Source organism: Camarhynchus parvulus, chromosome 5 (assembly GCF_901933205.1).
Source record: "Camarhynchus parvulus chromosome 5, STF_HiC, whole genome shotgun sequence".
NCBI classification, from domain to species: Eukaryota; Metazoa; Chordata; class Aves; order Passeriformes; family Thraupidae; genus Camarhynchus; species Camarhynchus parvulus.
The window spans coordinates 54,853,071-54,880,988 of record NC_044575.1 but is presented as its reverse complement, the minus strand read 5'-3'; the positions used below and the strand labels follow the sequence as shown (position 1 = coordinate 54,880,988).

General features: G+C 41.9%; 1 protein-coding gene across 1 annotated transcript in view; it reads left to right on the top strand.

Moving 5' to 3' along the window:
- The window catches only part of SYNE2 (spectrin repeat containing nuclear envelope protein 2), a 176,040-nt gene that overhangs the window by 86,285 nt on the left and 61,837 nt on the right, over positions 1-27,918 (top strand). The window contains 23 exon segments of the mRNA XM_030950368.1: positions 1,081-1,221; positions 1,550-1,732; positions 2,286-2,423; positions 3,445-3,630; positions 4,639-4,761; positions 6,308-6,490; positions 10,166-10,291; positions 12,589-12,783; positions 13,314-13,388; positions 14,425-14,544; positions 15,321-15,428; positions 17,007-17,219; positions 18,927-19,094; positions 20,055-20,174; positions 21,095-21,207; positions 21,833-21,974; positions 22,880-23,011; positions 23,543-23,695; positions 23,948-24,157; positions 25,362-25,463; positions 26,501-26,620; positions 26,777-26,977; positions 27,336-27,509. Coding sequence (XP_030806228.1) covers positions 1,081-1,221; positions 1,550-1,732; positions 2,286-2,423; positions 3,445-3,630; positions 4,639-4,761; positions 6,308-6,490; positions 10,166-10,291; positions 12,589-12,783; positions 13,314-13,388; positions 14,425-14,544; positions 15,321-15,428; positions 17,007-17,219; positions 18,927-19,094; positions 20,055-20,174; positions 21,095-21,207; positions 21,833-21,974; positions 22,880-23,011; positions 23,543-23,695; positions 23,948-24,157; positions 25,362-25,463; positions 26,501-26,620; positions 26,777-26,977; positions 27,336-27,509 — 3,426 coding nt within the window.

Below are 27,918 nucleotides of genomic sequence, written 5' to 3'. Positions count from 1 at the left end.
AAGCAGGAATATTTAAGAGGAGCCCTCTAGTTCCTTCTGTATATAGTTATTTTGACTAATGAAATTTTATCAATACAACATTGTACTCTGCATACTTTTTAGAGAGGTTGTGTTGGAACCTATAAATGATCTTGATAAAATTAAGAAATGCGTGGATAATGTATTAACTAAAAATGGTCTTATTTCCTCATTCCACAACAAGGATTTCAGTACTAGGAGCTTCAAACTAAAATAACTATTAAATAAAAAATCTCTGGCATCAAGGCAGCATGAAACTGTTCAGTGTGCATTTCCCCATAAATCCTAGGGCTGCAGCACACAAAGAATTTACCACAATTTAATGATTTCCTGGTGCTTGGCTGACCCTAGCAGCTAGCAGGGTTTAGTGAGAAAAGATGTCACTTTTGGGCAAGATGAAGGACTTTTCTCACTCCCTGCACTTCATCTAGTCCCTAGTAACCTGGTAGCTTATGCTGTGCTGCTCAGTCCTGTGCTCAGGCAATTACTCAACTGCAGCTTTGAGAGTTTTTCTCTTTCCACAGAAAATCAGGCCCTCCAGTGCACCAATTTTTCATTTCTGTGGAGTCCTGCAGAGTGAAATTAAGTTCCTCAGACCTTTCTATTTTGGTGATAAATCTCCAAGTTCATATTGAGAAATTGGCTGTGCATAGATGCACTTGGATATTCCCTTATTTGTTACATGGAAGTCACAGCTGTCAGCTGAGACATGAAGGTGTCATTCTGGCTTTCTTACAGCACAAATCCAAATGTGACCCTTCCCACCATGCAGCATGAGCAGCCTCTGTCAGAGATGAGAGCAGGGTGAAGCAAAGCACCCAGGGAGCTGCAGTGCTTCTTTCCTCAGGGACTGCTTTTCTGAGCCAGGCATTTCTTAATGAGAACAAATTAGTGAACAACATGTAGATGTTGAACCTGCTTATGTTAATGCTTCTCTCTGCAAGTGTTTTTAACTGACTTGTCAAGAGAGACAAAAAGAATTGGAATATTTTTGGTAAGGTGGTGCACAGAAACAAGCAGATCTTTGTAATCTCCCCCGTTGTTTTCTCTTTGCTCTGTCAGGTTAGCTCTGAAATCCTGCAGAACTCTCCTCAGTATGTGCTGAAAAGAAAAGCAGAAACTATTAACAATGGCCTTCAAGCTATTGAAAAGATGTTACAACAGAAGAGTGAAAACATTGCAAAAGCCAAAGAAGTTCAGAAGGTAATCTTGCCAAAAAATAATCTGTGGGTGTTAAAAGATTTTTGATTGTTTTTACAGAGCCTAGTTTGGCATAAAGTGGTCTTCCATTCATTTTATGTCTGTAAAAGGAGAAGTACAAGCAAGCATTTAACTGGTGAATATTTATCAATTCTTTCTCACAGGAAAATCCATGTTTTTTTCAACTGTGAATCACACCAGTAGATGCAAAGTGTTCTCATCATGTCAGTTCTGAAACCTTTGCAATTCATGTCCCACATGCAGAACAAATAATGCTGCTGTTATCTTTGAGCCTGACATTCTATTTCATTTCCCTTCTCTCCACATGCAGCAAATCTGGGATATGCTGGACCTGTGGCATTACAAGCTCAATGAGCTGGATGCAGAAGTGCAGGACATAGTGGAGCAGAATTCCTGCCATGCCCAGGAGCTGATGGACATCCTGGTGGCCCCCCTGCAGCAGTACCAGCAGGTCTCCCAGCGTGCTGAGCGCAGAACTGCCATTCTCAACAAGGTACCTGCAAGTGGAACAGCTTTTAAAAATCCAATCCTATCAAAAAACAGGCTGAGGGCTTTGCATGAAGCATCATCAGAGGCTGTCAAATGAGTGGAGTCACCAGCCTGCTGTGGCAAGGCTGATTGTAGCTGGTGTTTCTGGAGTGGCTAGCCCAAAGGACTGGCTCAAGCCATGATTGAGGGGTTTTTATGGGGAATTCTTGCCCCTGGGTGGCTGTCTCACTCTGCTAATGGGCTGTCTATTAAGGTGCCATTGCCGTATAAATTGTGACAATGCCTCCATGAAATGTAAACATGCAAGCACCAAAATTACTTTGGTGAGAGGGGATAGCCTGAAATCATGAAACTGTTTCAAAAATTACTTTGGTGAGAGGGGATAGCCTGACATCGTGAAACTGTTTCAGAAAAATGGTTTTTATTTCACCATGCTAATTTAACTGACCATGATGCAAATGCATCCTATTTTCTTTTAGTCTTGTTCATAGATGTATTTATCTTATACAATGAAACAATTGATGTGTGACTGGCTGTAAAATTCTGTCATTTCCTAGGCCACCAACAAGATGGAAGAATATGAGGAGCACTTGAAGGATGTGAAAGATTGGATAGAAAGCACCAACAGTTTGCTAAGAGCTGATGCTCAGCACGACTCTGCAAAAAGCTTACACAAGCATACTGATGAGCTCCAGGTAAGAGTTGATGCAGATAAATGCTCCTGTTGGCACTTGTTCTGTACAGATGCAGTTTTCTATTCTTAATTGTTATTGACATAAGTAATTTACCATTTTCAGTAAATCCTTTAAGAGAAAAATAGTTATTTTTGAGACTCATGAAATACAGATGATTTTTTGTGGACGCTCCTATCTTGTGCAAGTGCTGAACTGTTGTACAAGTTCCAGAAATGTGTGATTGTCTTCTGTAACCCTGCTGAGAGGCTAGGGTTAGTTTTTACTGTCTGCTTATATAGGATTCTTTCTATATTGTATGTGAGCCAAAAAGACAGAGTGCTGGTTTATTGATGTCTGTGTGTAAGATGGAGACTTTGAAGTGAGTTGTGGTTTGGAAGGCTCTGCTCACTGTTTCTTGATTGGTAATTTCAAAAGTTGAATGTTTGTAATATTACAGGGAAGATCAGGGCCAGTGCCAAAACCAATTCTGGCAATTTTGTACTTAAAATTTTCTGTGCATCCACTCCTTGGCTTAGACCAAGTGAGAAAGCTGCTGTTCTAAACATAGATTTTTGTAGTAAGACTAGTAAGAATTCTTGACAGGAAGTAGCTGCCCATTCTTGGCTGATATGTTACAAAAGCACGCAGCCACAATGGGGACAATGTGATTTCCAAAAGCCATGAATGTTTTTTGTGGCAAAAGCTTATTGTCTCCTGTGCTTGTGAAATGGAATGTTTTGTTTGTCCTGGGCTGTGAAAGCAGTGGGTTTGGAATTGCACCCTGGGCTTGCATTAGAGTGGAAACATGCATTCAGTCCTTTCCTTCACACACCACCCAGATAAAAGGATCATTTCTTGCAGCCCTCACTGCTCTTCATGACAGTGTTCACTGCAGTTCATCCAGTTCATTGCAGGGAAAGAGACTTCACATCACACACAACTGGCCTGATACTTTCTACAGCATTTTGTTCCTTCTAATCCTTACCTCTATAACCACTGTTCAGCAGTGATGTATCAAACTTAACTCCTGTTTTGTCTCCAGATGGCTTTGGAAGACTCAGAGCAAAAGCAAAATCTTCTGCATGGTATCTGCATGGAGCTGGAGGAGCTGTCACCAGTCTTTGAAACTGACAGTGTAATGCAACAGCTGAATGAAATAGATGTTCAAGTAGCAGCTTTACAGCATGAGATTGCAGAGATTCTTCCACAAATCCTGCATGTGGCTGATGTAAGTCTGGGTGACCCAAAAGTGCCTTTTTATCAGAGCTTCATCATATGTTAGGAAATGCAGATTATATCACCTGCATGGAAAACAGGGTGTAGTGCTGGTTGTTGTAGGTGTGCCAAGCAAGGAAATTAATTTTTTGTAAACAAACCATCAGAAGGCATTTGGTAACTAATTAAGCTGTAAAGTTTAGGATTAGCACAGGAGGTAGGAGGAAATCCTGGGATGGGAGCCTGGGTTGGTTCAGCCCAGAGAAGCTTGGGAGTGAGAGGTTGATATTGCTGCTGTTTGCTGCTACATGATGGGAGATGACAGGCAGGATTGGGCCAGGCTCTTCTTGGAGTGTTCAGGAAAAAGATGAGCAGTAACAGACCCCAAGTGTAACAAAGGAAATTACATCTATGTACTAGGAAGGATTTAATTTTTTTTTGTAGTGAAGTTGGTCAAACACTAGATCAGGGGCACCAAGCAGGGGTAATATTCCCACCTCAAGAGATACCAAATCTCAACAGGATCAGACCCTGAGTGCCCTGGTTTGATGATGGGTAGCAGAGGCCTTTCAAGGTCCCTTCCAGCCTCATCTGCTCTGTGACTGTCTCTGTGAGAGTTCACAAACTGCTGTCTGTGGGTTCATTTCCCATCTGACATAAGTCTCTTCCTACTGGAAGCTGCACCAGTGTATTTATAGCTCTTTCCTATTCTGGTAACTATCACCACTGGAAAAATGTCTTCTCACTACTGGTAATTCCTAATGTGAATTTTTAAGGATTTTTCAGTTCTGTATTCAGGGTTTAAAACAGAACAGATGATCTTGAATACTTAATTCCTTTAGAAGTTATGACTAAAAGTAATTTATAACAACTAGCCTTTTGATTGATAGCATCCATTAACAGCCTGCATATGCTCCACTCATTTTTCAGTATTTTTTTTAATTTTAGTGAAAGACAAAAATGCAAGTTGACTTTCGTGTTTGGGCTATCTACAAATATTCTCTTTGTTCCCAAAATCTAGGAGCTGGATGCCATTGAATCTCATGTGAAAGTGTTTGAGAAGGACGTTGCAGAAATGAAGACAATCCTGTCATCAGAAGATCTGTTAGAATTTTCTCCTAAAGACCAACTTAAACATGGACAGGTCTGTGAAAACTCCTATCTAGGCTTTTTTTCCTGATCAATGTAAACCCTGAGGTGAGACTGCTGAGAGACCTTTTCAAGAAGCACAGACAAAGTTTGAACACAAAACACTTGAAATTAAAGCACTATTGAGAGTATGTGCACAGAGAACTCAAGTGTGTAACTGAAGCACATGTCAGGCATGGCTGCCACATTTGAGGATCTCCATTTTTTTGGGAAGTTTGTGGCCTGATTTTCAAGAGACACTTGCTGCACACCGCTCCACTTGGCGCCAAATGGAAATCCGAAGTTAGAAAATTAGGCTTTGTTTTTCCAAAAATGGAGGCAAAATTTAGCAGATGATTCTTTTAATTCACACCAGTCCACAGTGTTATCTGCCTAAAATACAAAAAGCATGGGTTCAGTTTCAGGTGAGGGATAAAAATGTCGTCATACCTCTTATAGCAGTGTAACTCTCACAGCAAAGCTGTGCAGCTTGGTTACCCAGAGAAAAACTTTGTAATAACTACGTTACATGGAAAAACTAAAGTAATATTTCTTCTGGAAAATTATGTTCACCTACTTCCTTAGTGTAAATCAAAGCCTGGATAGTACAAAAAATTCCTGATACAGTCTGCTTATGAATGAGAGAATAAGCATCTCTGGGGCATTTTAAAATAAAACCTACCTGAGAAGGAGTTTAACAACAGTGTTAGTAATTAAAAGTTCTGTAGCTGGTTTGTATTTATATTATTTTTTTTCTTCTGGAGTTCCCTGCTGAATGAGGTCCCAGTAGGATTTCATATTTCTTAAGGAGAACCAAGGAGTTTTGAGCTGCTATTGCCATTTTGTCTTCTGTAAATTGATCACTGAGTCTTAATAAAACATGTATTGTGCTATGAAACTGCACATTTCTGTTCATCCCAGACTGATCAAGGTGGTTGTAAACTGTGCATTCACTCCAAATATTGTGATAGGAAATGCTGTCCTTGACAGTAGAGCCATCTTCAGAGGTTTTTGCTGACTTCTATCTTGATTCATTGTCTCACCTCTGTTGATAAGACTGTTTTTAGGACCATCATAAAATGACTGGTTGGCTGGACAAAAGGCAAAAACCAGAATTTGCCTAGAGAGACATCAAAGAATTTGCACCACTTTAACTGTCTTCAGTGCCAGTGATGTTCTGCTTTGAAATGAGCTGCTTAGTAAATAGCAACTGATCTGAATGTGAGCCTTTTTTGTCACTGTGCAATCTTTGTATATACAGAAAAAACAGAATTGTAAATGTAACTTATATCTTTGTCTTGCTTGAGACAACCTCAATGTGGATTTGCATTTATTTGTTCCAAGTACAAGAATCACAGAATATTCTCAGTTGTGAGGGACTCACAAGGATCATAGAGTCCAGCTCTTAAATGAATGGCCCATATGGGGATTAAATTTTCTTCCTTCTTAAATGGGAAACTCACTAAAGAGAGCTTTTGCTTATCATTAGTGTAGTATAAATTTATGGTGTTGATTTTTCTAACTCTTATATCACATCCATCATCTCTGTTCTATCCTGACAGGTTATACTTGAGCATGTTGGTCCCATGCAGAAAACTATTGTTCATATACAGTCCTATGAAGATGCTCTTCAGCTGCCAGGGCTGAAAATGCAACCTTTCTCAGTCTTCCAAAGAGCAAGACAACTCTTGAGAGAACTGAAGAAATTAGAAAAAATTACTAAGGAACAGAATGAGCTACTGGAGGTAATTGATTTTTTTTTCCTGTGGTCACCTGTACCACCTTTTTTTAAAGTAATTTTGATTTTAAACACTATTGCTTTTGCAGCCATATAGCTACACCTGCTGTGTCTTCTGTGTAATAGTTTTGGGAATTTTTTTGTTCTGGTTTCTTTTTTTTTTCCCTATTTCATTTGATCCTGCCACAAAGCACACTGAATAGTCTTGACATACATTTCAGATTTCCGATTCAGTCACAGCTGGCAACATACTGTAGAAGGAAGGAAGGCTCAGGTGTTGCACTGGTGATTGAAGTCCAGTGTTAGATGCAGGCACTCACCAACTCCTGAAACTCACCTTGACCATGGAAATTCTGGTTGACAGCCATTAGACAGCAATTACTAACATCAGAAAGTCTTCTATTAATCCAAATCAGGGAGCCAGGAAATGGGACATTCCCTACAGCTGTGTTGTGGTTAATTCACTGTTTTGAGGCAGGCCAGCATGTGATGGGGTCTTGCAGCTGCTGCTGGCCAGGCCAGGTTTGGACACAGAAAGGAGACAGCAGCAGGAGAAGGCAATGCTGGCAGGTCAGGGAGGGTTAACTCAGGGCCAGGGAGAGTTGTGGAACAGCCCCAAACCTGAGGGAGTCTCTGTGCAGCACTTCACTGAGCAGAGTGGTTGTGCCAGCTCAGGGAAGTTTTAATTCAGGAGCTGGTCGTGCTCCAGTGCCCAGGCTGGAGGAAGTGTGGAGTTTTGTAGCACAGGTTCCCACGGCAGCGAGGAATTGAAGTTCTCGTGTGACCCATCCATTTCTTGGCAGGATGCTGAGAGCACCTAGAAAAATGTTACATTATCTTTGCTGATTTGGTTTTCCTAAGCTATTAGGGTAAACCAGAATGCTTTAAAACATCTAACTGGGCATTTCAGAGGCCAGGCAGACAAGTGGCAGCTAAAACAGGAATGTTCATTTTTGATTTTCACTTTGAGAAATTAAGAGCAGAACACAAGAGAAAAACTCAAACATGCCACATGACTAGTGGAGTCAGAAAAAAGCAGTGACTGTATTAGATCTGTATAATCCCTACAGTCTCTTTTATTTTTTTAGTCCATATAATTTCTTAGGTCCAAAAAATGGATGTGGTAAAATGTACCTTTTTCAGAGTTACCAGATCAAATAATGGAGAATTTTCAAAACACTTTAAAAGCATCAGAAACAGGGTGCTTTCCATTTATCAATTGTTGTAATGACACTTGTAACTGGTTTTTGTGCAATATTAGGTCAAATTTTAGATTTTTCTCCTTTTTGTAAAGCTTGTGACCTTTTTTTGCTCAGCATTTGCCTTTATCTTGTAGACACCCAACAATCTGTAGCTGAGTGAAATTTCTTTGTGAGAAAACAGATTAGAAAAATTGCAGTTCTTGGCAGCTAGTGTATCAAACTGTGCAAAAGAGATTTTCCAGTGCAGTTGAATGGCTTGGAAAGCAGCAGTACTACAATACAAATGCAGCACCAGCTAAGATGTAACAAAGGATAAAGCTATTAAACCATGGCATTTTGAGTGCTGCATTAAAAAGGTGGTGAGAATCCTGCTAGAGAGGAAAGCAAATGGGAGCCAAGCTTCCTGTACAAATATATACATTTTTTCCCCCTGGGGATTAGTCTTTGGATGAGTTTGCCCATATTTTGCTATGGATGAGGCAATGGAATATTGCACCTTTTGTATAATTAAGTTGCATTGTAACACCTGAAACAGTAAGTCAGAAACAAAGCCTGTCATAGATTCTGAAAATGCTCTGGGGCAGGAGTTTAAGTGATTTAGTTCTCTGTTGAATGTTGCCCTCTGGTTTTTTTTATGGCCTGTTAAGTTCCACACCTAAATAACGTCATCAGGAAGAAGATTTGGAAGCCACATCTGCTTCTACTGGTTTTCAGTGCAAGAAAGTGGTATTATTTGCATATCTGATGATTTACTGGTCTCATTTTCAGTAAGCTCTTCCAAAACAAATACTTTGTGAGTAGGTAGGCGTTTTCCATGGGTAGGTCTTCGGGAGTTAACATGATATGAAAAGTAAAGAGCAACTGTTAACCAGGAAATAACTCAAAAGAAAGGCAGAACTTGTAGGAAGAAATCCAATCTCACATATATGGCATAATTTGTTATATTGGATAAAGGATAGAATCAAATTTTCTTTTCCCTGAGTAGAAGGCAGAAACGAATTAATTATCTTCAGGTAAGTGACTATATTCACATATTGGTCCATGACAGAAGTTTGGAGTCTGTATACAAAACATTGGAGTCTGTATACAAAATATTCAGACTCTTTAGTTAGTCTAGGAAATTTGAGGTAGGACTCAATTTATTACTAAACAGTCCTATTCATATCAAATTGAAGGAGTAAGAGAATCTTCTTTTAGGAGGTCTTCTTTTACTTTCTCATTAAAGCTGAGCAGAAGACCTATTCCTTTTTCTTTCCTCTCTGATTCTTGCCTGTGGCACTAAGATTGTAGGCCACAAATATCTTCCCATTCAAATTGGTTTTATTTTTTTTTAAGTGAGGAAAATAGTTTCTTCTCTTCTCACTTTTAACACCTGTAAAATAATAATGGTTATTTAGAGCCTTATTAACCTGCATTTTCTTGAGAGGGAGTGCTGCTGTGAAGAAGTGACTGAAGAAATGGCACTGTTGCTGTTGATAGGAGAGACTCTTTGCTCTGTGAACACTTTGCAGTGAGATCTTTGACCTGTTGGGTCATTCAGGTGCTGCTGGCAGCACAGGAGGATCAAGCCTGTTGACTTCATTGTTTCTTTATTACCTTTTGCAGGCACCTGAGGAACAGCCCTTTGTTGTTCTTTGGTTGTCAGCCTCTAGGTCCAGAAACACAGAGCCACCAAGTGCTCTGCATATTCAGTGTTTTCACAAGATATTCTGACTTGTAGATGTGACAATTTCCTAATGACCTGAGACATCATGACAGGCTGTGGCTGACAAATATGAGTGTGTGGGGAGATTGCCCATTTCTGCATGGACAGCAGAGCCTGGGGGGGCAATGAGATTTTGCTGTCATTGTCAAGTGACTAAAAGTGAATTTGGCTGTTTCTTACATATAATGTGTTTTCCTATAAGCCATGTAAACAGAAGAAGTTCACATGTTGGGAATGCTTATCATTTTTATTGGAAGTATTCAAATAGGTAGTGTGGTTGGGTTATCCTCTGAGCTGCAGTGTTTGCCTGGTATACAGCACAGTTCATTTTGAGCAGTTTCATTTTTGGTTTTGCAGAACTAGCTGGCAGTAAAGACTTGAGCACCAGTGAAAACCAGTCAGACTTTCTACTTGATGTGAAACCCTTTAATTTCTCTCTTTTTTACAACCTTTTCTAAGTTGTAATGGATGTGGTGAAATCTGCTCCATTTCCATTCAATAGCCAAATTCATAGTTCTGCTCTGGAGCTCCTAGACAGAATATTCCACCATACTTCATCTTGTGGGTAGAGCAGCTTGTTTGTCTTTAGCATGTGAATAATAAACTTAGTGAGGGATGGGGTTGTGCAAAGTTAGCAGAGCAAATACAGATTCTAGTACACAGAACTGCAGGTACAAAGGAGGCTTCAGTACTCTTCAGTTCAACTTTGTTTCCTTACTGACTTGTTTATGTACTCCTTATTTCAAAATTATTTATGGAAATTGCTATTTCACAGGAAACTGTAAAGAAAACAGAAGAATGTGAGCAAGAAATTGAAAAGTTGAAACAACTCCTTAAGAACAATTTGGGTGAAATATCACATGAAGATCAACCAGAGGCTCAGAAGACTCCTTGTCCAGAGGTGGGTTTCATTCCTTCATTCCTTATCCTGCCTAACACTGATCATGATGGTGCAGAGCTCTGAGAAAGAGGGGTGTGCTTCCCTTCTCCACCACAGTCAAGCAGGCAATTGAATGCCATAGTGTGACCATGCAATGAATTACAATTAATATTACTTTGCAAATTGGGTGTATATCTTTCATAGTATACTCCTTCCTGATTTTGGTGTGTCATTTGTGCCTATATCAACTTGGAAGAAAAATTGGATACTGTTTTGATGAAACAATATGCAGCACTGAGAGTTTACTTGTGCTCAGCATCCTGCTAATTTTCCTGAGGTGGCAGCTTGGGATAGTGCCTAAGGAGAGAACCAAGTCCCTCTCTGATGACTGGTCATGCAATGCTACTTTTGGGGATTCTGGTTAGGGTTAGATTCATTAGACTTCTTTCTTTGTCCTCACTGGCCCAGTGTGTTTTCATCACTGGTAAACACGTGTTGCTTTTCTCTCTACAGTCAGCTGTTTCTGTAATGGATGAATTGATGTTTTTAATGCAAAAATAAGATGTGTTTTAAGGATAGCACTGCAGAAGTCAGGAACTTACTAATTAAATGTAATAACTACTTATAAAGTGCCTCTGAAATGCTCAGTTTTTTCCAGTCAGTCACAGTAAAGTTAATACACTTAGATTGTACTTGCCTAATAACTATAATCATTCACTAGGCTCCTAAGTACATAGCTGCTCTGCTGTCAGCTAGTTGGATGTTGGAGGCTTGATGTAGTGCTCAGCATGACTCATTTCCTGATTCTTCCTTGTTTTTGTCTCTGAGTGTAGGATTTTGTTTAATAGTTCTTGTTTTAGCAGAAAACTTGGCAGATACAGCATTGCATGAATAGAAGTGGGCAGTGGAATTGCCCATCTTCCTGGAGGATTTCAGAAAAAGAAGTGATTTTAAGAAAGAGTTGGTTTCTGAGGAGGTTATGGCTAATTAAGTTTGCAAAAGAGTAGCTGGCAAATCTATGCTGGCAAGTCTCCTGCAGTGAAATAAATAGATATACTGTTCCTAGTGGACATTCATAAAATCATGCCAAATTGTCATGCATGTCTGTTACTTCATTCTTTCCTTTACCTTTGGATGATTTTATCTTGTGGTTTTGAGTGTACAAAAGGAAGAAAGCATTGTCAGAGCAGAGTTCCCATGTCCTTTGAAAATTTGCTGGCGTTCTTCCCTCCACCTTTCCTGTCATGCTGCCACCCCAGAGCTATTGACAGAAGCTGTAGTGGAGACAGGAGCAGCAGCCTCACTGCTTTCATCTGCCACAGATTATTACCTGCATCACATCACTAATGACAGATCAGGAGCCAGGGCTGTTCTCACTTCAAGCCTGGCATCAAAGCTTGCTGTGATCAACTAAGCCCAGTGTGCAAAGGGATATTTAGCCAGGTTTCACTCTTCTGAGCAAGTAACAATGCTTTAAAGAGCTTTAGCACTTTCAGTAATGGAGGGAGTAGGGCAATTCATTCCATGTCCTGTCTTACTCTGTTATTTGCTGGGATTTCTTGGTTCACCTGGAGGCTGGGTGGTGAGGAAAGCCCTGGAGAAAACTCTAAGGGCAGAACACTGGCTGGAGCAGTAGTCATGTCCAGGAAGGAGACAAGACAGATTTATTTCCCCCTCTGTTAATGCAGTTACTCGGGTTATTGTTGAGTCTTTGCAGAACATTAAATATTTTCCTTAAGCTTTGTTGGGGTGCATTTATTTCTCCCAGTATCACATTCAAAGATATGGGATAATTTTGGCCCTGGCCACATCCCCAACACCCACCAAATGGTTTGTTTCCTTTGGGCCATCTTCAGCAAAGACTGAGCCCTGAGCCACCCTCATTTGCTGGCTTTGCCCTCCTCAGGGCTTTCCCAAGTGTTCAGGCTGCCAGGGAAGGTGTTTGGAAGTAACATCACCTGCTGTGACACACAGAGCAATGTAACCCATCTGCATTCCCTTGGTCCTGGAGGAAGCTGCTGTTCTCATGGATATGCAGGACCTAGTTAGAATTTGTTCCAGCCTGCCACATTTCCTTCCACACTGCCAACTTCTGCTTCACAAGTGGCAAGGGCTGTCCTGAGCTGGATCTGTTGCTGCTGGTTTGCATGTACCTGGACATCTCCTGCAGTGACAATGGGGAACTGTCCCAAAGCCCAGAAAAAGGAAAAGGGGGAAATAGCCCCAGTACCAGTAAGATGCATCCCTGGTGTCATCTGTTACATTGCTGTTTGGTTAAATGAGAAAAATGGATGCTTACAGGTGTTGTTGCTCCTTAGGGAGAAATGGAAGCTGTAAAAGAAGAAATCATAAAGCTGTGCCAAAGAAAGGAAGATTTCCTTACCAGGATGAAGAATTCCATGTCTGAGCTTCACCAGTGCCTACAGCAAGAAGTGCCTGAAGCAGCAGATGAACCTCCAGCCTCTGTATTGGCCCAGAGTGACCTGATTGGGACTGAGGTTTCTCCTCAGCAGGTAAGTGATCACTCACCCGAGGGCCAAAGAGGGGAGGTAAATAATCCCTTCCTGCTCCTGGAGGAGTGGCATGTGAGAGAGGAGCACCCCTGCCCCTGTGAATCAATATTGTCTCTCCTCCCCTTTGTGTTCAGGACTGAGGGTGAGGAGAAGGTAAGAGAGGTGAGCCTCTTAGCATTTTTCATTTTCAACATGAAGTTTGCATCAATCATCAGCAAAGTGCTCCATGTGTAGTTTTGTTGATAACCGGTTGTCCTGGGATTTTCAATAAATTATTTTCATGGGACAAAATGAAATTTGTCCCTATTGTAGCTGTGCTGTTGAAACCTAACAGCATCAAATCCCAATTTTCAGAGGTGCTTAGAACCTGCAGCTTTCAGTCACTTTAATGTAGGTTGCCAGATGTTCAGTACTTCTCCAAAAGTGGATCTCAAGTGGTAAATTTGTTTTGGTTTACAGGCAGAAGTGAAGAGGCTTTTGCTGTTCTTGTCATGATTAATTGGGTTGTCCCTCTGTGTGTGTTTTTGTAGTTGAAAAAAAGAGGAGTGATATCTCTTCTGCCTTCCTTAGATGAAGAATCAGAAGACTGTTCTTTACACAGCAAGGTGAGTCCAGTATATTATATATGTGTGTGTGTGTGTGATATATATATATATATATATATATATGCAGCTGTGTATGTAAGATAGAAGATTTTGGTAAAGCAGAAATTATGAAAAATGTGAAAATCTGAAATATTTCAGAACAACTTAAAATATCACTCCAGGATACAAAGGAATTGCGCTCAAGCCAGTGTACCAATATTCCAGTGCCAGTGTTACACAGCACCTTGTTCTGTGAGGTGTGATCCTGCTTTTGGTGGGATTGCCTATTTGCTAATTCCCCATTTGTGGAAGTGTTAAAGGCAAAATATGGCCTTAAATACCAGTGGAGTATAGATGTCAGAGGTGGATTTCAGAAAGAATTAGCCTCTGAAATGCCAAAACATGAACAACAGAATTTATTTGTATGTTTAAACATAAGGAAAAAGGGTGAGATTAGACTATTGGGAGAGAAGTTTGGATAGAAGAGACTTCTGGTACATTGGGAGACACTGCCCTACTGGTTGCTCTGAATCTGAGGGGTCTAAATGCCCGGGTGAACTGCAGAGGGGCAAAGCTAATTGCTTTTGGGAAAAAAACCCATGGCAAGACAAAGCAAAGAAGTCCAAACAGCCTGGAGAGCTTGTGCCTCACTATTGATCCAAGCACTCCAGTTTCAGGGTTTCTCACTCTGCACCTTCACTGGTGCAATTTTCTTTACATGTAGGACTTCTTAATGGACAGAACAGGAGAAGGATAGATAGTGTCTTCTTGGTTTGGTGGTTGTTGGTTTGTTTGGGGTTTTTTTTCTGGTTTTTTTTTTAATATTGTAAAAAATGAGAATATTCTGCAGTCTCTAGAGAACATTATCAGTGTCATCCAGCTGCCATTCAGCTTGCAGCAGAAGAGAGGTGGGAATTGGGAAACACAAATATGGATAGATAAACAAGGCAGAAATAGAGCAAAGTGTTATTAGATGTTTACAGTGCTTTACATTGCCTGGAGGAATATCTGAGCTTCCTGGTCAGAAGCTAAAGCTGAGCTATTACTGCTTTCAAAGGGAAGTACAGCCACAGAGAAAGATGCAAGATTTTGGCCTTCAGAAGGAGATGATGAAAGGCTTAAGGAAGACAGTGCAACCTCCTGGTCTTCTGGTACCTTGTCAGATGGCATTGTTCAGGTAATGCACTCGGGTTTCTCTCTGTGGAGGTGGGAACTCATCTTTGTGGAAAAGATCTGCACAAGTCCTAAGTATTGCTGAAGCCTGCGCTGCAAGAGAAGTGTAGGAATGCAGGACAAGGTGGCCAAATTCTTATCTTCCATCTCACACTAAATCTTGCCATTTCAAATCTCTTTTTCTGTTGTACATACTGGTTGGACTCAGTGACCTTAAGCATTTTTTCCAATCTAAATGATTCAGTGATTCTAATTCCTTTGAACTTCACAAAACCCCCAAGGGCAGAAATGCACATTTAGTACCAGCAACTTGTTCCACTGATTCCTGAAAAGGCTCTAAAAATGTGGGGGGTTATTTGTGGAAGAGGTTCTCTTTGTACATGAGAAAATCAGTGTCTGGAACAGCCAACCAGGTACAGTTTTGGTGCCATTCTGTTCTGCTCTTCATGGTGCCTCAGTAATGTTGTGACAGCTGCAGTTGTTTGTTTCTGTACATCAGTGCCTCAGGCATAACAAAACTGCTCTCTGTGAATATTTTTGGACCAGGACCATAGTTGGTTGAGTGGTTGCTGGTCTTTCAGCCTTCTCTAGCACAACAAGGCAGTGGAACATAGAATCAGAAAGCCATTTAGGTTGGAAAAGACCTTTAAGATCAAGTCCAACCATAAACCAAAAACTGCAGGTCCGCCACTAAACCGTGTCCCAAAGTGCCACCTCTCCACTACTGCACATCTGTATGGAAGATAAGAAATATTTCCACTATTGCCTCTCTCTCTCCAGGATGAGGATGTTTTAACTGAATCACACAGCAAACATGGTGAAGAAACATCTCTGCAAACTTTGGAGGGCCCTGAAGGTCCTGGCACAGGCGATGGCAGTCTGGCTGTGGTGAGTTTGCAGGCCTGACCAAGGTGACCTCCTGAGTGAGTTGTGTGACCTCCCTAGTGGGCAGAGGCACTGGTCTATTGTGGTTTGGCTGCTGGAGTTTGCTGCAGTATGATGTGGTGGGATACCTGCAACCCTTTGTGGGCCTCTTCCTGTTGGCTCTGGGTGATAAACTTTCAATTGCTCCTTGAAAGTACAATTTTCTAGTGAAAAAAGGGAGCATTTTCAGCAAGGAAGCTGCTGTCATTCATATAGGCATGAATGGAGGAGTTTGAGTGATGTAAACATACATCAGCCATGGAATTTTTAAATGGCAGTTACAGGAGGAATTGAGGAGCTTGACATGTGTTGCTGCGTTGTGGAAGACATGCAAAGGCTCAGAGAAGAGTGTCTGCAGACATGAGTGCTCCAGGAAGGCCAGGAGCAGCAGTCTGGTGGCAGAGCAGCTTCAGCTTTTGGGATCACAGAGTCCTGGAGTTGTTAAAGTTGGAAGAGACCTCCAGGATCACAGAGTCCAGCCATTAACCCAGCACCACCATGCTCAGCACTAAACCATATCTCTAAGTCTCACATTTTTTGAACACTTCAGGGATGCTGGTTCCACCACTTCCCTGGGCAGCCTGTTCCAATGCCTGACAACCCTTTCAGTAAAGAGATTTTTTCCAGTACCCTGTGGCAGGATGATTGGAACTAGATGACCATTAAAGGCTCCTTCCTAGCCAAACTGTTCTGTCATTCTGTGATGACACTGACAGTTGGAACAATGCATTTTGGCTCTCTTTTTTTCCCTGCCAAATCTCATTTTAATATGAAGCTTGTGCACTAGCACTGGCCATCTCAGTTGCCTGAATGTGTGCTCTGGAGCCAGGAGAGCATTCTGTTCTTGTAGTGTTGCTTCATTTACTTCCTGAGTACCAATATTTGCATATGTGGAGGCATATACAGACCTGTGCAGCCTTCCAAGTCACTGCTCTTTTATCTCCAAGTACTTTGGACTTTTGTTATGGACATGTGCAATGTGATATTGCTTCTTCAAGGAGTGTGTTAAAGAAGAATTGCACAAGAAAATACACCTTAAAAATACACCATTTTTTAATTGTATGATCTAGAACCCAAGTAAAGCATATTTAATTGTTGGAACTGAACACACACAAGTAGCTTGTAAGTGTTGTCCAAGAGCTTGTTTTGCAGCTTCCAACTGCATTGCTTTTGTGTGTAACTCCCACAGAAAAACATCTCTCCTCAGGGGAGAACAGGTTAATGGTGACTCATCACTCCCTGTGTGCTCAGGTGTAGCTGCTGTGCTCAGGTAGATCCCTGCAGATGCAAATTGCTGCCTGGAAACCTGTTACACCAGATCTTGGATCACCTGCCTGCTGAGTTTCCCTTCTTTCCTTCTTGGTTTGTGGTTCCCCCCACCAATCCCGCAAGGCTGGGAACGTGGCGACGGAGTTGTTTTGGGGTTTGTTGTTTCCACACTCTGTGAACGTGGAAGTTAATCATCTCTCAGTGCTAAGGGGAGGGGAGGGAGATTACAAAACCAGGTGGCTCACCAGGCTGCTTTGATGTGCTTTTCTCCAGAGCCAGCAGCCGCCTCCAGTGCCCCACGCCGCGCTGGGCTCGCAGACAGCGCTGGATGGAGGGAGGCCTGAGCCAGAATCCATCCTCCTGGTGTGCCAGGCCCAGGTGGCAGAGCTGGAACAATGGCTAGCCAAAACTAGAATGGCCCTGGGCTCAGCCCCTCAGACCCCCCAAAGGCAGCAGATGGTGGAGCCACAGCTTGCTGATTGCCAGGTAAGGAGGTGACACTGCTGCTGCCATCCCCCTCCCTGGGCTGTGTCTGCAGGACACTGTGCCTGCTCCTCTCTCCTCCTTCAGCAGCTCCCTCACCCTCTGCACAGAGCAGGTGACTGACTGCTTGGCTTCAGCTTTGCCAGGGTTTGGTTAAAATATCTGGTTTTAGAGTTGGGATCTCTATGCATCCAGGGGATTTAGGTAGAATTCTGGAGTATATGTAAACCTTCAGCTTGATTTGGATTATTTCCAAAACCATGGCTGAGTATAGTTTGAGTCCTCTATTAAAAGGCAATTTTTCGTTGGTCCTGATCATAGTAAATCATCTAGAAACAAAAGAGCCTTTTTTCTTTTGACATTTTCACTTTCTGCTTGTCAGAATGATTTAAAAGACTGGTCTGAGAAACCTTCCACACTGCTAAGTTTTTTTTTCAGTTTTTTCCATAAACTACCAGCACAGAAAAATAGTGGCTTTCCCCCTGCCCTCAGTGAGCAGTGGTGATATTTGTACCTACTGCTGTGCACCTAGGGCAGCCTCTTGCCCCCATGGCAGCAGAACAAAAGGAGTGGGTGGTACCTGTTGGTGAAAATGGGAGGAGGAAAACAGGACTGGCACGAGGGGCTGGGTGGGAGGGAGCCCTGGCATGCGGCATGTGCAGATTAAAACAGGGTTGAGGCTCCCTGTGGTGCCAGTCTGGTGTGTGCCAGTTGGCTTCAGGCACTGAGCCTACCTAGAGCAACAAATTTCACTCACAATACCAAAATGTTCCCATTTTAAATTACTGGGAGACATCACCAGCTGTTTTGTTGTTGTTTTGGGTGGTTGTTTTTAATTGGAGTGCCTTTGGGTTTAGGCTGTGATGCAGCCAAGTGCTCAGGTGCTGAACTCTGTGGGAATTAGGATCCTGAGTGCTTTTAAGCAGCTGGCTGTGTCTGGATCCCATTCAGGGTTCCTGTCAGTATAGGCTACACTGGGGCAGCTCCAGCTGGTGAAAACAATCAGGCTGAATTCCTGTCAGCTTCAAACAATCAGGCTCAATGTTAGTACGTGAGCTTGGGCAGGGGAAGAAGGTTCTCTAGTCAAGATCTACACAGAAAAATACACACAGAATGGAATAGAAACAGTCTCTAGATAAGGGTGTATGATGTAAAGCAATTAATTTATTGCAGTTGATTACTTTGCAGTTGAGTCATGCTACCTTTCTCCATGCTCACCTTAAGAATGTGAGTTTAAAGTATGCAGGGATGCACTTTGATTCACAGCAGCTTGGATCAAAAATCAGATCCCAACAGTTTACAATGGCCTGGCTGTCACATGGAAACATTCCTATGTGTTGTAGTTCAGCATCATTCCTCCCAAAGAGTAGTGTGAGCTGTGTGTGCATTGCCTCTTTCTCCCCTGCTGAGGTGTGTTGTCTTCTTGGTTGCATTCAAGTGGAGTCTGTCATTTCTGCTCTCCTCTTTTATTACTTGATACCTGAGTTAACATAACCTCCTGCAGATGCTCTTGTTTGAAATAGTTTTGACTAACTCTGTGTAAAATTCATGTAATTGTCCAGGATAAAAAGACTACACAGCTATTTCTCTTTTTCCCTGCATGTTTCTCTTCTCTTCAGACAGGGGAGGTGTGAGCATTGACTTCAGAATGTTGTCAGAAAAGGAGGGTTGCACTTCTGAGAATGAGTAATTATCTGCTGTCCCTTCTAGGTGAGGTTATCAGAGATTGAACAAAAGGTCCTTTCTCTACTGGAAGATTGTGGAGATAGTGCAGACTACCAACAAAAGACAGAGGCTCTTTCCTTGAAGCTGAAGGAGGTGAAGCGCAATTTGGAAAATGTCCAGATGATGCTTCAAGACAAGCACAATGAAGAGCAGGTAAAGCATGTGAATGTTGTGCAGGGCAAGAGTTGAGAGTCCTGGTGCATTATTGGTCTGTGGTTGCAGAAGAACAGCTAGAACTCACTATGTGAAGCAAGGAAGGGAGAAATGTCAGAGTTGCCATTATTCTGCTTTACAGTGCTGTAGAATTACTTGTAGTTTACAACAAGTAGTGGATTTTTAATGAGTCTCTGAACAGCATCTTTTCTGCTTTAAGTGCTCAGTGACAGAGGTCAGCATTCTGCTAAGATTACAGGAAAAGGACTTAGGGTTTGGTTTGGTTTTAAATGCCTCAAAAAGTCCATGATGTTTATCTGTATCAAAGCAGAGCGACCTTTTAGTCATTTTCTCTTTGAAGAATGTTTAAATGCAGTGATTCTTTCAGCTCTCCTGCACCACAGCTGCACAGTCTTTGCTGAGTTTCCCAGTGGATGAGATGGTAACTCCTGGCTTCAGAGCTCATTCCCTCTGTTGTGTGAGGGATCAGAGAAGCCCACCTGATGTGTTTGCCTAAGAGCAGCCACAGTCCCTTTGGTCTGAATTAGCACTGGTAAAGGCTTGTGTTGAAATACTCTGTGAACACAGACAGAATGAAAATCCAGGTGTGTGACCAAATTTATAAGCATAAATTGCACATGCCTATATTTTGGCCAAACAAAAAGAAGGGAGGGTTAGTATCACCTAATCTGCTAGCAGGAAAAGCAAAGAAAGGGAAGTAATTATTGGAGGAGACATGTGAGGACCTTGGCAGAAGGTTAGAATGGTTAGGATGCTAAAACTTTCAATAAATTCAGCTGGACAAAAATCTTTGCAAAAGCAGCAGTTGTGTTTCATGTGCTGCTGATTCTGTGTGTGGTAAGTCCAAGGCAACTTTTGCCCTTTCCCCAGGCTGCACCTGTGGGGTTCTGCTCTCTTGTCAAGTCCAGAAGCCTTCCCACAATGGGTGTCTCTTTACAGGTTCCTGGCAGGGAGAGGATGGACCCAGAGCCCCTGGAGATCCTGCACTCTGATGGTTTCAGCACATCCCAGCTGCCCCTTGCCCAGCAGCCTTGGCACAATGGGCTGCAGCAGCCACAGGTAATGAATTCTCCTCCCATCCAGGGGCTGGGCTGCTCCATGTCCCCTGTGGGATGGGGGAAGCTGCTCTTACACCTGCTGCAGTTTCCTCTGTGGGATCAACTCTGTCAAGGGTTGGTTTCAGCTGCCCATCTCCTCCAGGATTTGGGGAGTTTGTCAGGATGGAGAAAGGTCTCACCCCTAAAATCCCTTGTCCAAAAGTTTTAGTAATATAAAGCTAGGAGATTGGAGGGGTGGGTGATGCCATCTGAATCACTGTGAAACAAGGCAAGAGTCCTAGCTTTAAAACACTGATGTATCATGAAATCTGAATCTGTACACTGATATTGTTATTGAAGGCAAGTTTAAAACTAAAGTTTTGTGAACATACTCCCATGGGCTAACTCACTATGACTTTTAGGTGGTTGTTAACACAGTATAAAAATCTTGTAATGTTCTGTGCTCTGCAAATTACTTCTATTTTGCTAACTGTAAATTAACTTTTGCCTTTTTCATGCTATTGGAAAAGAGCTGGAGAAAATGGTCCAGCTTGAGGTGCTAGAATTGCTCACTTTTCACTCAACACTCTCCTTTTAACTAATGGAACTCAAACTCATATTTGAGCAAATCCCCATCCTCCCTTGCCTGTTTCTTTATGTAAGGATTGCAGTCAGTGGTGTTTAAGTTTCTGTATGTAATTTGTTTCTGGTTGGGTTTTGCTTTTAAAACTTTAGCTCAGGTAGAAATGTATTCCATAAAAATGCATGTTTGCAGAAAATGGTTTGTTCTGTAGATTCATGTTTATACATAAACTGCATTTTATTCTGACAGATGTAGTCTTTTTTTCTTTGCTAAATGATTTCACATAAAATGTGATTGAAAAAGCCCAATCATCACTTCAGATTATTACAGTTCACGTAACTGTTCTTCTCTGTGCACAGGACCTGAAGTTAAAAGCAGCTGAGCAGAAAAGCCTCATTGACTTTATTGAATCGTGTGTGGAAAAAATGCAGCCACAGCTTGAGGACAGCATGACTCCAAAATCAGAATCCAGGTACAGAATAACACAATCATTTACCAGATTCAGTGATGTAAAACTACCTAAACTTGCTGAAGTGGCACCTCTGATTCTGTTCTTTGGTTCTGTGTGCCTTTAAAAGAAAAATGGCAGAAGCTTGGGGCTTCAATAGTCCAGAGAAATGGAGGCTTATTTATGTGACAGCTTCTGTGATACTGATCTGACTCCAGAGTTTAGGCTCTTGCTAGCAGACATGACTGACACCTGCCATGAGCTAAATCAGGCCTATCTGTAGGCAGGTTGGGTCCCTCTGTTCACAGCCATGGCTGTACAAATGCACAGGCACACCCAGCCAGTGTAAAGGCAGCAGCTTTGAGAAAGGGGACATTGGGATCTGGCACCTTCCAGCATAGAACCAGCACTTCCTACAGGACTGTGCTCCCCAGGTTGTCATTTCAGAGGTGGAGGCTGCCAGCAGGCCCCTGGCATATTTAATGCAGAGGGGTAAGTCCAAGTTTATCAAAGCTTGGATTAATTATCATACATGCACTTGGCTTCACTTTGCTTTTGAGGCAGGAGCAAGAGAAACTAATCTTATACAAGAAACCTAGTTTTACTCTGCTTCAGTAATTGTCATTCTAACAATGTTTTCTCAATACAGCAATGGAGAATCTGACTCAAAGAGCAAGCAGGCTGATGCCACCTTAGCTCCAAAGGATCAAGTGGGTAATAAATGGCAATATTTACAACAGGAACTCTCATCAAAGATGAAATCTCCTCTCTGCCAACTTGTGGAACCTCAGGTTTGTTTAAGTTCCATAAAACACTCTGATAGTGTAGATAGCAATTAGTGTATCCTTCTGTCTCATAGTAGCATGGCTCTCCATCAGATAACTGAAATCTGTGCAAGGGTTCTCCAGATGAGATTGTTACTGCACAGTGTTTTCATAATTGTCTTTTAATTTTACTTTGAGGTAAATCATGTCTCTGAAGTAGTGACTGCTGAGCACAGTGTGGGAGCACTTAGGTGAATCCCTGTGGTTAATTTTCAGAGTAGATATTATCTGCTTACTTCTTCCAAGAGCACTGAGGTAGTGATCCAGCAAGCTCACAGCTGGTTCCTGTGGATGTGGGTGAAATCTCAGTTCCCACGAGTGAGAACATTTTGGTCAGAGCAAATCTCTGGCTTAAATTTTGTTCTGCCATTCACCATTGTGTTCTCTCATTCTCACACATCAAAAAACAGAGTTTGAGCTGTGTGTTCTGAACAGACTGCTTGGATAAAACTATCATTCCTGTTATTAACAGTTTTGTTCTAAATACTAAATTAGAATTATTAGATTTTCTGTTCTCTGAAATTTCTGCAGTACGTGGAAGAATGTCAGACATGTAAAAGGATGAATGTCAGCTCTTCTTCAGGCAAGACTTACCCTGCAGTGGGCAGTAGGGTTGCCATAACCCAAACTTCAGCTGTAGCCCATAAAGCTGGGAATCAGAGGCTCATTTTTTAGTCAAGCTCCCATCAAGGCATAGCTTGCCCAACTTCTGCCAGTGAAAAGAGAACCCTGCTATCCAGGAACCCTGCTATCCTGCTTTATAGCAGTGCCTCGAATCTTTTAATGCTTTTTGACAGCAGTGTTATTGTGTTGCCCATAGCCTCTCTTCATTTGAGCTCTTCTAATTGCAATGTTCTTTTTCCAAATGTTAGATCACAACGAAGATGAACGTGCTGCCTCGAGGCACATTCTCAGGTGCAGGAACCCCAACTGTGGAAGAGCTGAAAACTTACACTGTCCAGCTGGGAGACCTAAGCCAGGAAGCAAATGTGGTGCATGCACAGGTAAAAATGGCATGTCCTAAGCATTGCAAAACCCCCAGGGATTCTAGACCCAGGACACTGTTTGGATACTGGGAAACAGCCAGTAGTCCTATTATTGCACATGGCATTCACTGTAGTGAGCTTTTGTGTTGGGTATGGACTGTAATGTAGAAATAGGTTGAGGATTTTGAAAGGAAACACTCCAAGTTCTCCACTATGACACTTCTACCTGAGTCCAGAAGTTTGCTAGTGTGGGTAAAAATCCTCAAACTCTATAAAGCAGGATGGGAGCTGACAAGACAAACTTCTTGTGCTCATGCCTGAGATTAGAGACTTGTAAGAGCACAGCCATTGGCCAGTACATAAAGGGTCATTGTCTCAGCTTTGCCCTTGACAGCTCTGAATGTTACATGCATGTATCCAAGTCTATCCCTCAGTATTTCATTAATTCCATTCTAGTGTTAGCTGAGCAGACCTCTAACCTTATTTACGTGAATGAATCTTAGCCATGCCTCAGGTGAAAGTACTGAAAACTGGCTTGCATTTACCCAGGATAATGTGGCAGAGGAAGTCTCTTCCAATTTGGACAGAAAGTTGTTTGAGCTGCTTCTGGCAATCAGCCGGTGTTTGAACAACATGGAGGAGATGCTGAACACCTCCGTGCTCTCCGCTGAAGAGGCAGCTGTGCAGCAGGCTCTCTATGAGGTAACTGCTCCAAATCCTTCAGGGAAGGAGAAACCCCAGTGGATTTCTGTTACAGCAGAGTATATGTGGCCTGGTATTTCCTCTCTATTCTTCTGGCTTTATTCAGGAATAACGCTGCCAAACAATTTTGTATAGCACGGATTTGGGCCTGTTGTTTTTAATAATTATCAACTCAAGTCCTGCTGCCTCTTATAGGCAATAGTCCTTGAACAGACCATTTTCACTCATTTTGTTTTTCTTTCAAACATTTAGACTCTGTCTGTGGAGCTGCAAAAACTTCATGCTGATCTGAGTGATAAAAAGGATGATCTTCTGAAGTCCATCAGCTGCGCTGGTGGGAGCACAGATGTGTTCTGCGAGTGCTTTAACAACCTGCAGGCACGGCTGGAACAAACTCAAGCTGCCACTGCTTCAAGGAGCTGCTCCATGAAAGCTGGGCTGGATCATAATAGCAATTACCTGGTACTCCACTGCCAAATGCACATCTTGTTTCACAGCATCTGTTAGGCTTGTCAGTGTTAATGCATTTGGGTTACAGATGAGCAACCTCTAATGGGCTTTCTTTTTTCTTTTTTTTTCTTTTTTTTTTCTTTTTTTCTTTTTTTCTTTTTTTTTTTTTTTTTTTCTCTACTTAAAACACTTCTCTTTGCCTCTCAAGAAGCAGATTAATTTTGCTGGTTACAGTGCTGTTTGCAGTGCTGACTGCCACAGAGGCCTGGATCACAGCAGATAAAATTTGCATGCAGAAAGTGTGGAAGTAACCTGGGATCCCATGCAGGCTGAGCTGCAGGCTAAAGCAGTTTCTGTGTGTAGGGACTAGGCCAAGGGGGGTTTCATATATTCTTTCAGCTGCTGTGTCCTCAGGAGAGGCAGGTTTCCTCCCTTGTGGTGCCATGTCTGACACTGGGCTATTTTAGCAGTGTCTTGGAGGTTGATTTGATCCCACTGCACTTACTGTTCCTGTAGATTTTGTGCCACAGAAGCAGAAGCCATAGTTGCACAAATTTTTCTACTTTTGTTCTTTGTTGGAAAAGCAGATAGTGAGAAGCTTTTCTTTAGATTCTTGTGATGTGCTAAATCTAAAACTATTGCTGGAAAATATTCAGATCAGCTCTTTAGTCTGAGCTAAGGAAGGAAGAGTCTGGTCTTTGAAATACAATTTGCAGTGTCCAGCAAAACTCCAGTGTGCTCATCATCTGCAAGTCATCCTGGCCCTTTACTGCTGAATAATAAAGCAGCCCTTTTGAGGAACACTGGGATGTTGTCTCCAAACAGCCACAAAACTGGTCTTGCAATATTTATGTATGCAGAATCCTTAGAGCTCCATCAGTCCCCAGTAATGGGCTCATTTTCCCATTTTCAGAAGAGAATAATTTGATTCTCTTACCAGTTTCCCAGATTTTTACAGTCACAGAGGATCATTGTGACAGGGTAATCTGTTTCTTATATACTACACAGACTCAGAATTTCCCTTGTCCAATTACTGCTTTAAGCCCATAATGTATATGCTTTATTTTGGTGGAGGTTTTTTGCTTGTTTGTTTGTTTAAGAGAAAAAAAATGCCTTTGCCTAAAGAGGTAATAATTTTGTTTGATGTGTAATTTTGTCTGGTCATTACTATACTCCTGTTAATATGATATATTTCTGATGTTTGTTTCTTTTGCAGAATCAAACCAGGCTACTCTATGATCAGTTAACTGAGAAAAAAGCTGCTCTGCAACAATGCTTGAATGAACTACGTGGCCATAATGTTTCTGAACAGCTCCAGGTAATTTTATTTGAAGGAAATGAGAGGTTTTACAGCATTAGCTATTATTTCTAGCCTTCTGCAGTTTATGAAGTTTCATAATCTCTAAAGTTTGAGTCTAACTTAGGTTTTTAAAATGGGAAAAGGAGAGAATTCAGTATTTGCCATACTCACCACCACCCCTTTTCCTTTTTTTTTTTTTTTTTTTAGCCACACCTCAATCCATACTCAGACCTAATTCCAGATATTTTAGTGGTTGGAGTGGAGGAGCCACTCTATCCTCAACCTCCCAGAGCAAATGCCCCCCTTGCTATGGCAGAGAAGGAAAAGGGCTACACATGTTATACCTTTCCTTATGCCTAACTACCTTTTCTTTGTGGGAATAGGACTCTGGTATTTCCATCTTCTCCTGCAGCATTTATGAGCACTTTATCGTATGGAATTTGACCAGTTAAGCTATTTTCTTTGATCTTTATTGGGATTAGCAGAAAATTAAAAATTAACAGACTGCGTGTCCTCCCCAGAATGGTCATTGGCCATTTACCTACTTCTTACCAAAGCAGGGAGGGTATTCTGAAGCTTTCTTTGTACAGGCTCATAATCTTGCTTAGAGGAATAATTTTCTGCCAGACTGAGAGCTGTGTTCCCTGCTGAATTCCCTAGCAAGGACTGGCTATATTCTGTTAGGTAACCACTCCTGGAAAAGGCATACCAGAAGTACATAGCTTTCCTTCCTTCAGAGGGATCCTGTCTCAATCCATGAGTGTTTCTGATTCATAAGAAAAACCTGCTTTCTGAGTCCATGATTCCTTTTAATGGCTGCTCTTGAATTAGTAAATGGAAAGGCATGTTGAATATTGTCCTGAGACACAAGACCTGAACTCCCTTCCTGGCTGTGCTGTGTGAACACTGTAAGTTATGCCATGTTTTGTCCATTTAGTTTATAAACTCATTGGATTTTCTGAAGTGCTAGCACAGGAGAGATCCAGCCACTGGATTCACTGCACCACCAGTGATAATGGAACTCTTCCTAATAGTTAATTTTGTCCTTCATCCAGAAAATTGGTGACTGTGCTGTGGAGCTGCAAAACTTTGAAAACCAAGTAGCAAAACTGAGAGGCCATGGGGAAAGATTGCAGTTACCTATCACCTTAGTCCAGGAAGCTTATAAATTAGAGGTAAGAGCACAGTAGTTTCCACTTACTCAGCAAGGTTTGATTCTTCTAAGCAATGCATTTACAGCATCAAAAGGCTGATGGTTATTTTGTATTCTGTGGGTTTGTGGGATTTGTTTCTGTCCTTCATGGATCACTGCACAGTGTTTGCATTTTTAGGATGTTCTGGATGACATGTGGGGGATTCTGAAAGCAAAATATGTGGAGCTGAACTCCCCTGCCATCAGTGAAAGCCAGTATGAGGACTTGCTTCGTGGGTTTGCAGAGCTGGTAGCTATTGGAAGGGAGAAGATGGCACAAGATCCAAAGCAGCTAACAAAGAGCAGAGCAGCTCTGCAGTCTCACCTGAAAAATCACAAGGTATGAGGTGTTGTTCAGAGCACTGCTCAGGTCAGCATAGCAAGGAGCACTGTTTTCTGGGACTGGTATCTCTCCAGTGTAGTGGAGGAGAGTGACTGGCTCATAGCAGAGGGGAGGGACTGGTGTATGTGCAGAAAACAAAGACAAGTTTTTCAGTAGACCAGAACAGTAGCAGTTTTGGTGATAAATTGTTATTTCTGCTTACCTCAGAACACGTAGCTGTGTAAGGAAAACACATTTTTCTTATAGTTACCCAAAGGATTATTGTGTCCTGCCTACTACTTAAGCCTTAGAACTCCTGCTGTGGGAGTGTGATCTCTCTTAGAGAGCAAGCTGTAACTTGGGGTTTTTTTTCCAGGATTTTTTCCACAACCTCATGACACGTATGGCTTACATGGAAACGTTTTCCAAGAGAGTGAGTCCTTCTGTCCTGCAAAAGAGAGAGGAATTCTGGAGAGAGCTGGTGAATGAAGTCAAATTGCTGGAGCAGAAGGCCTGCCAGTATGGTATACACTTAGAGAGCCTGCTAAAGGTAATAAATCAAAAGACACTCAAGAGTAAAACCTGGAGGGAAGGAGAAAAGTTGCATCTGGGGCAGCTCTTGTCCTACCAGTGATTCTTTGGCTAGTAGTTGTCCTTTCCTGATTCCACTGGACAGCAACAGTCTATTTATTACTTATTCTGTGTGTGCCAGTAAACCAACTTTCTTCTTGAAAATCTCTGGAAGTGGACATTTCAACACATCACACTTTATGACTTCTTGCTATAATTTCTGAGTGTCTGGACTGACAGAAGAGCCCTTTAAGGCAAAAAAATACCAGCACCACTTTAAAATAAAACTTAAAAAATTTAACCAATAATCTCAGAACATCCCTAGAGAATAAAAAAATGCATACACCACTTAAAATTAGAATCCTTAAAGATTTTGGAGAATGCATGAT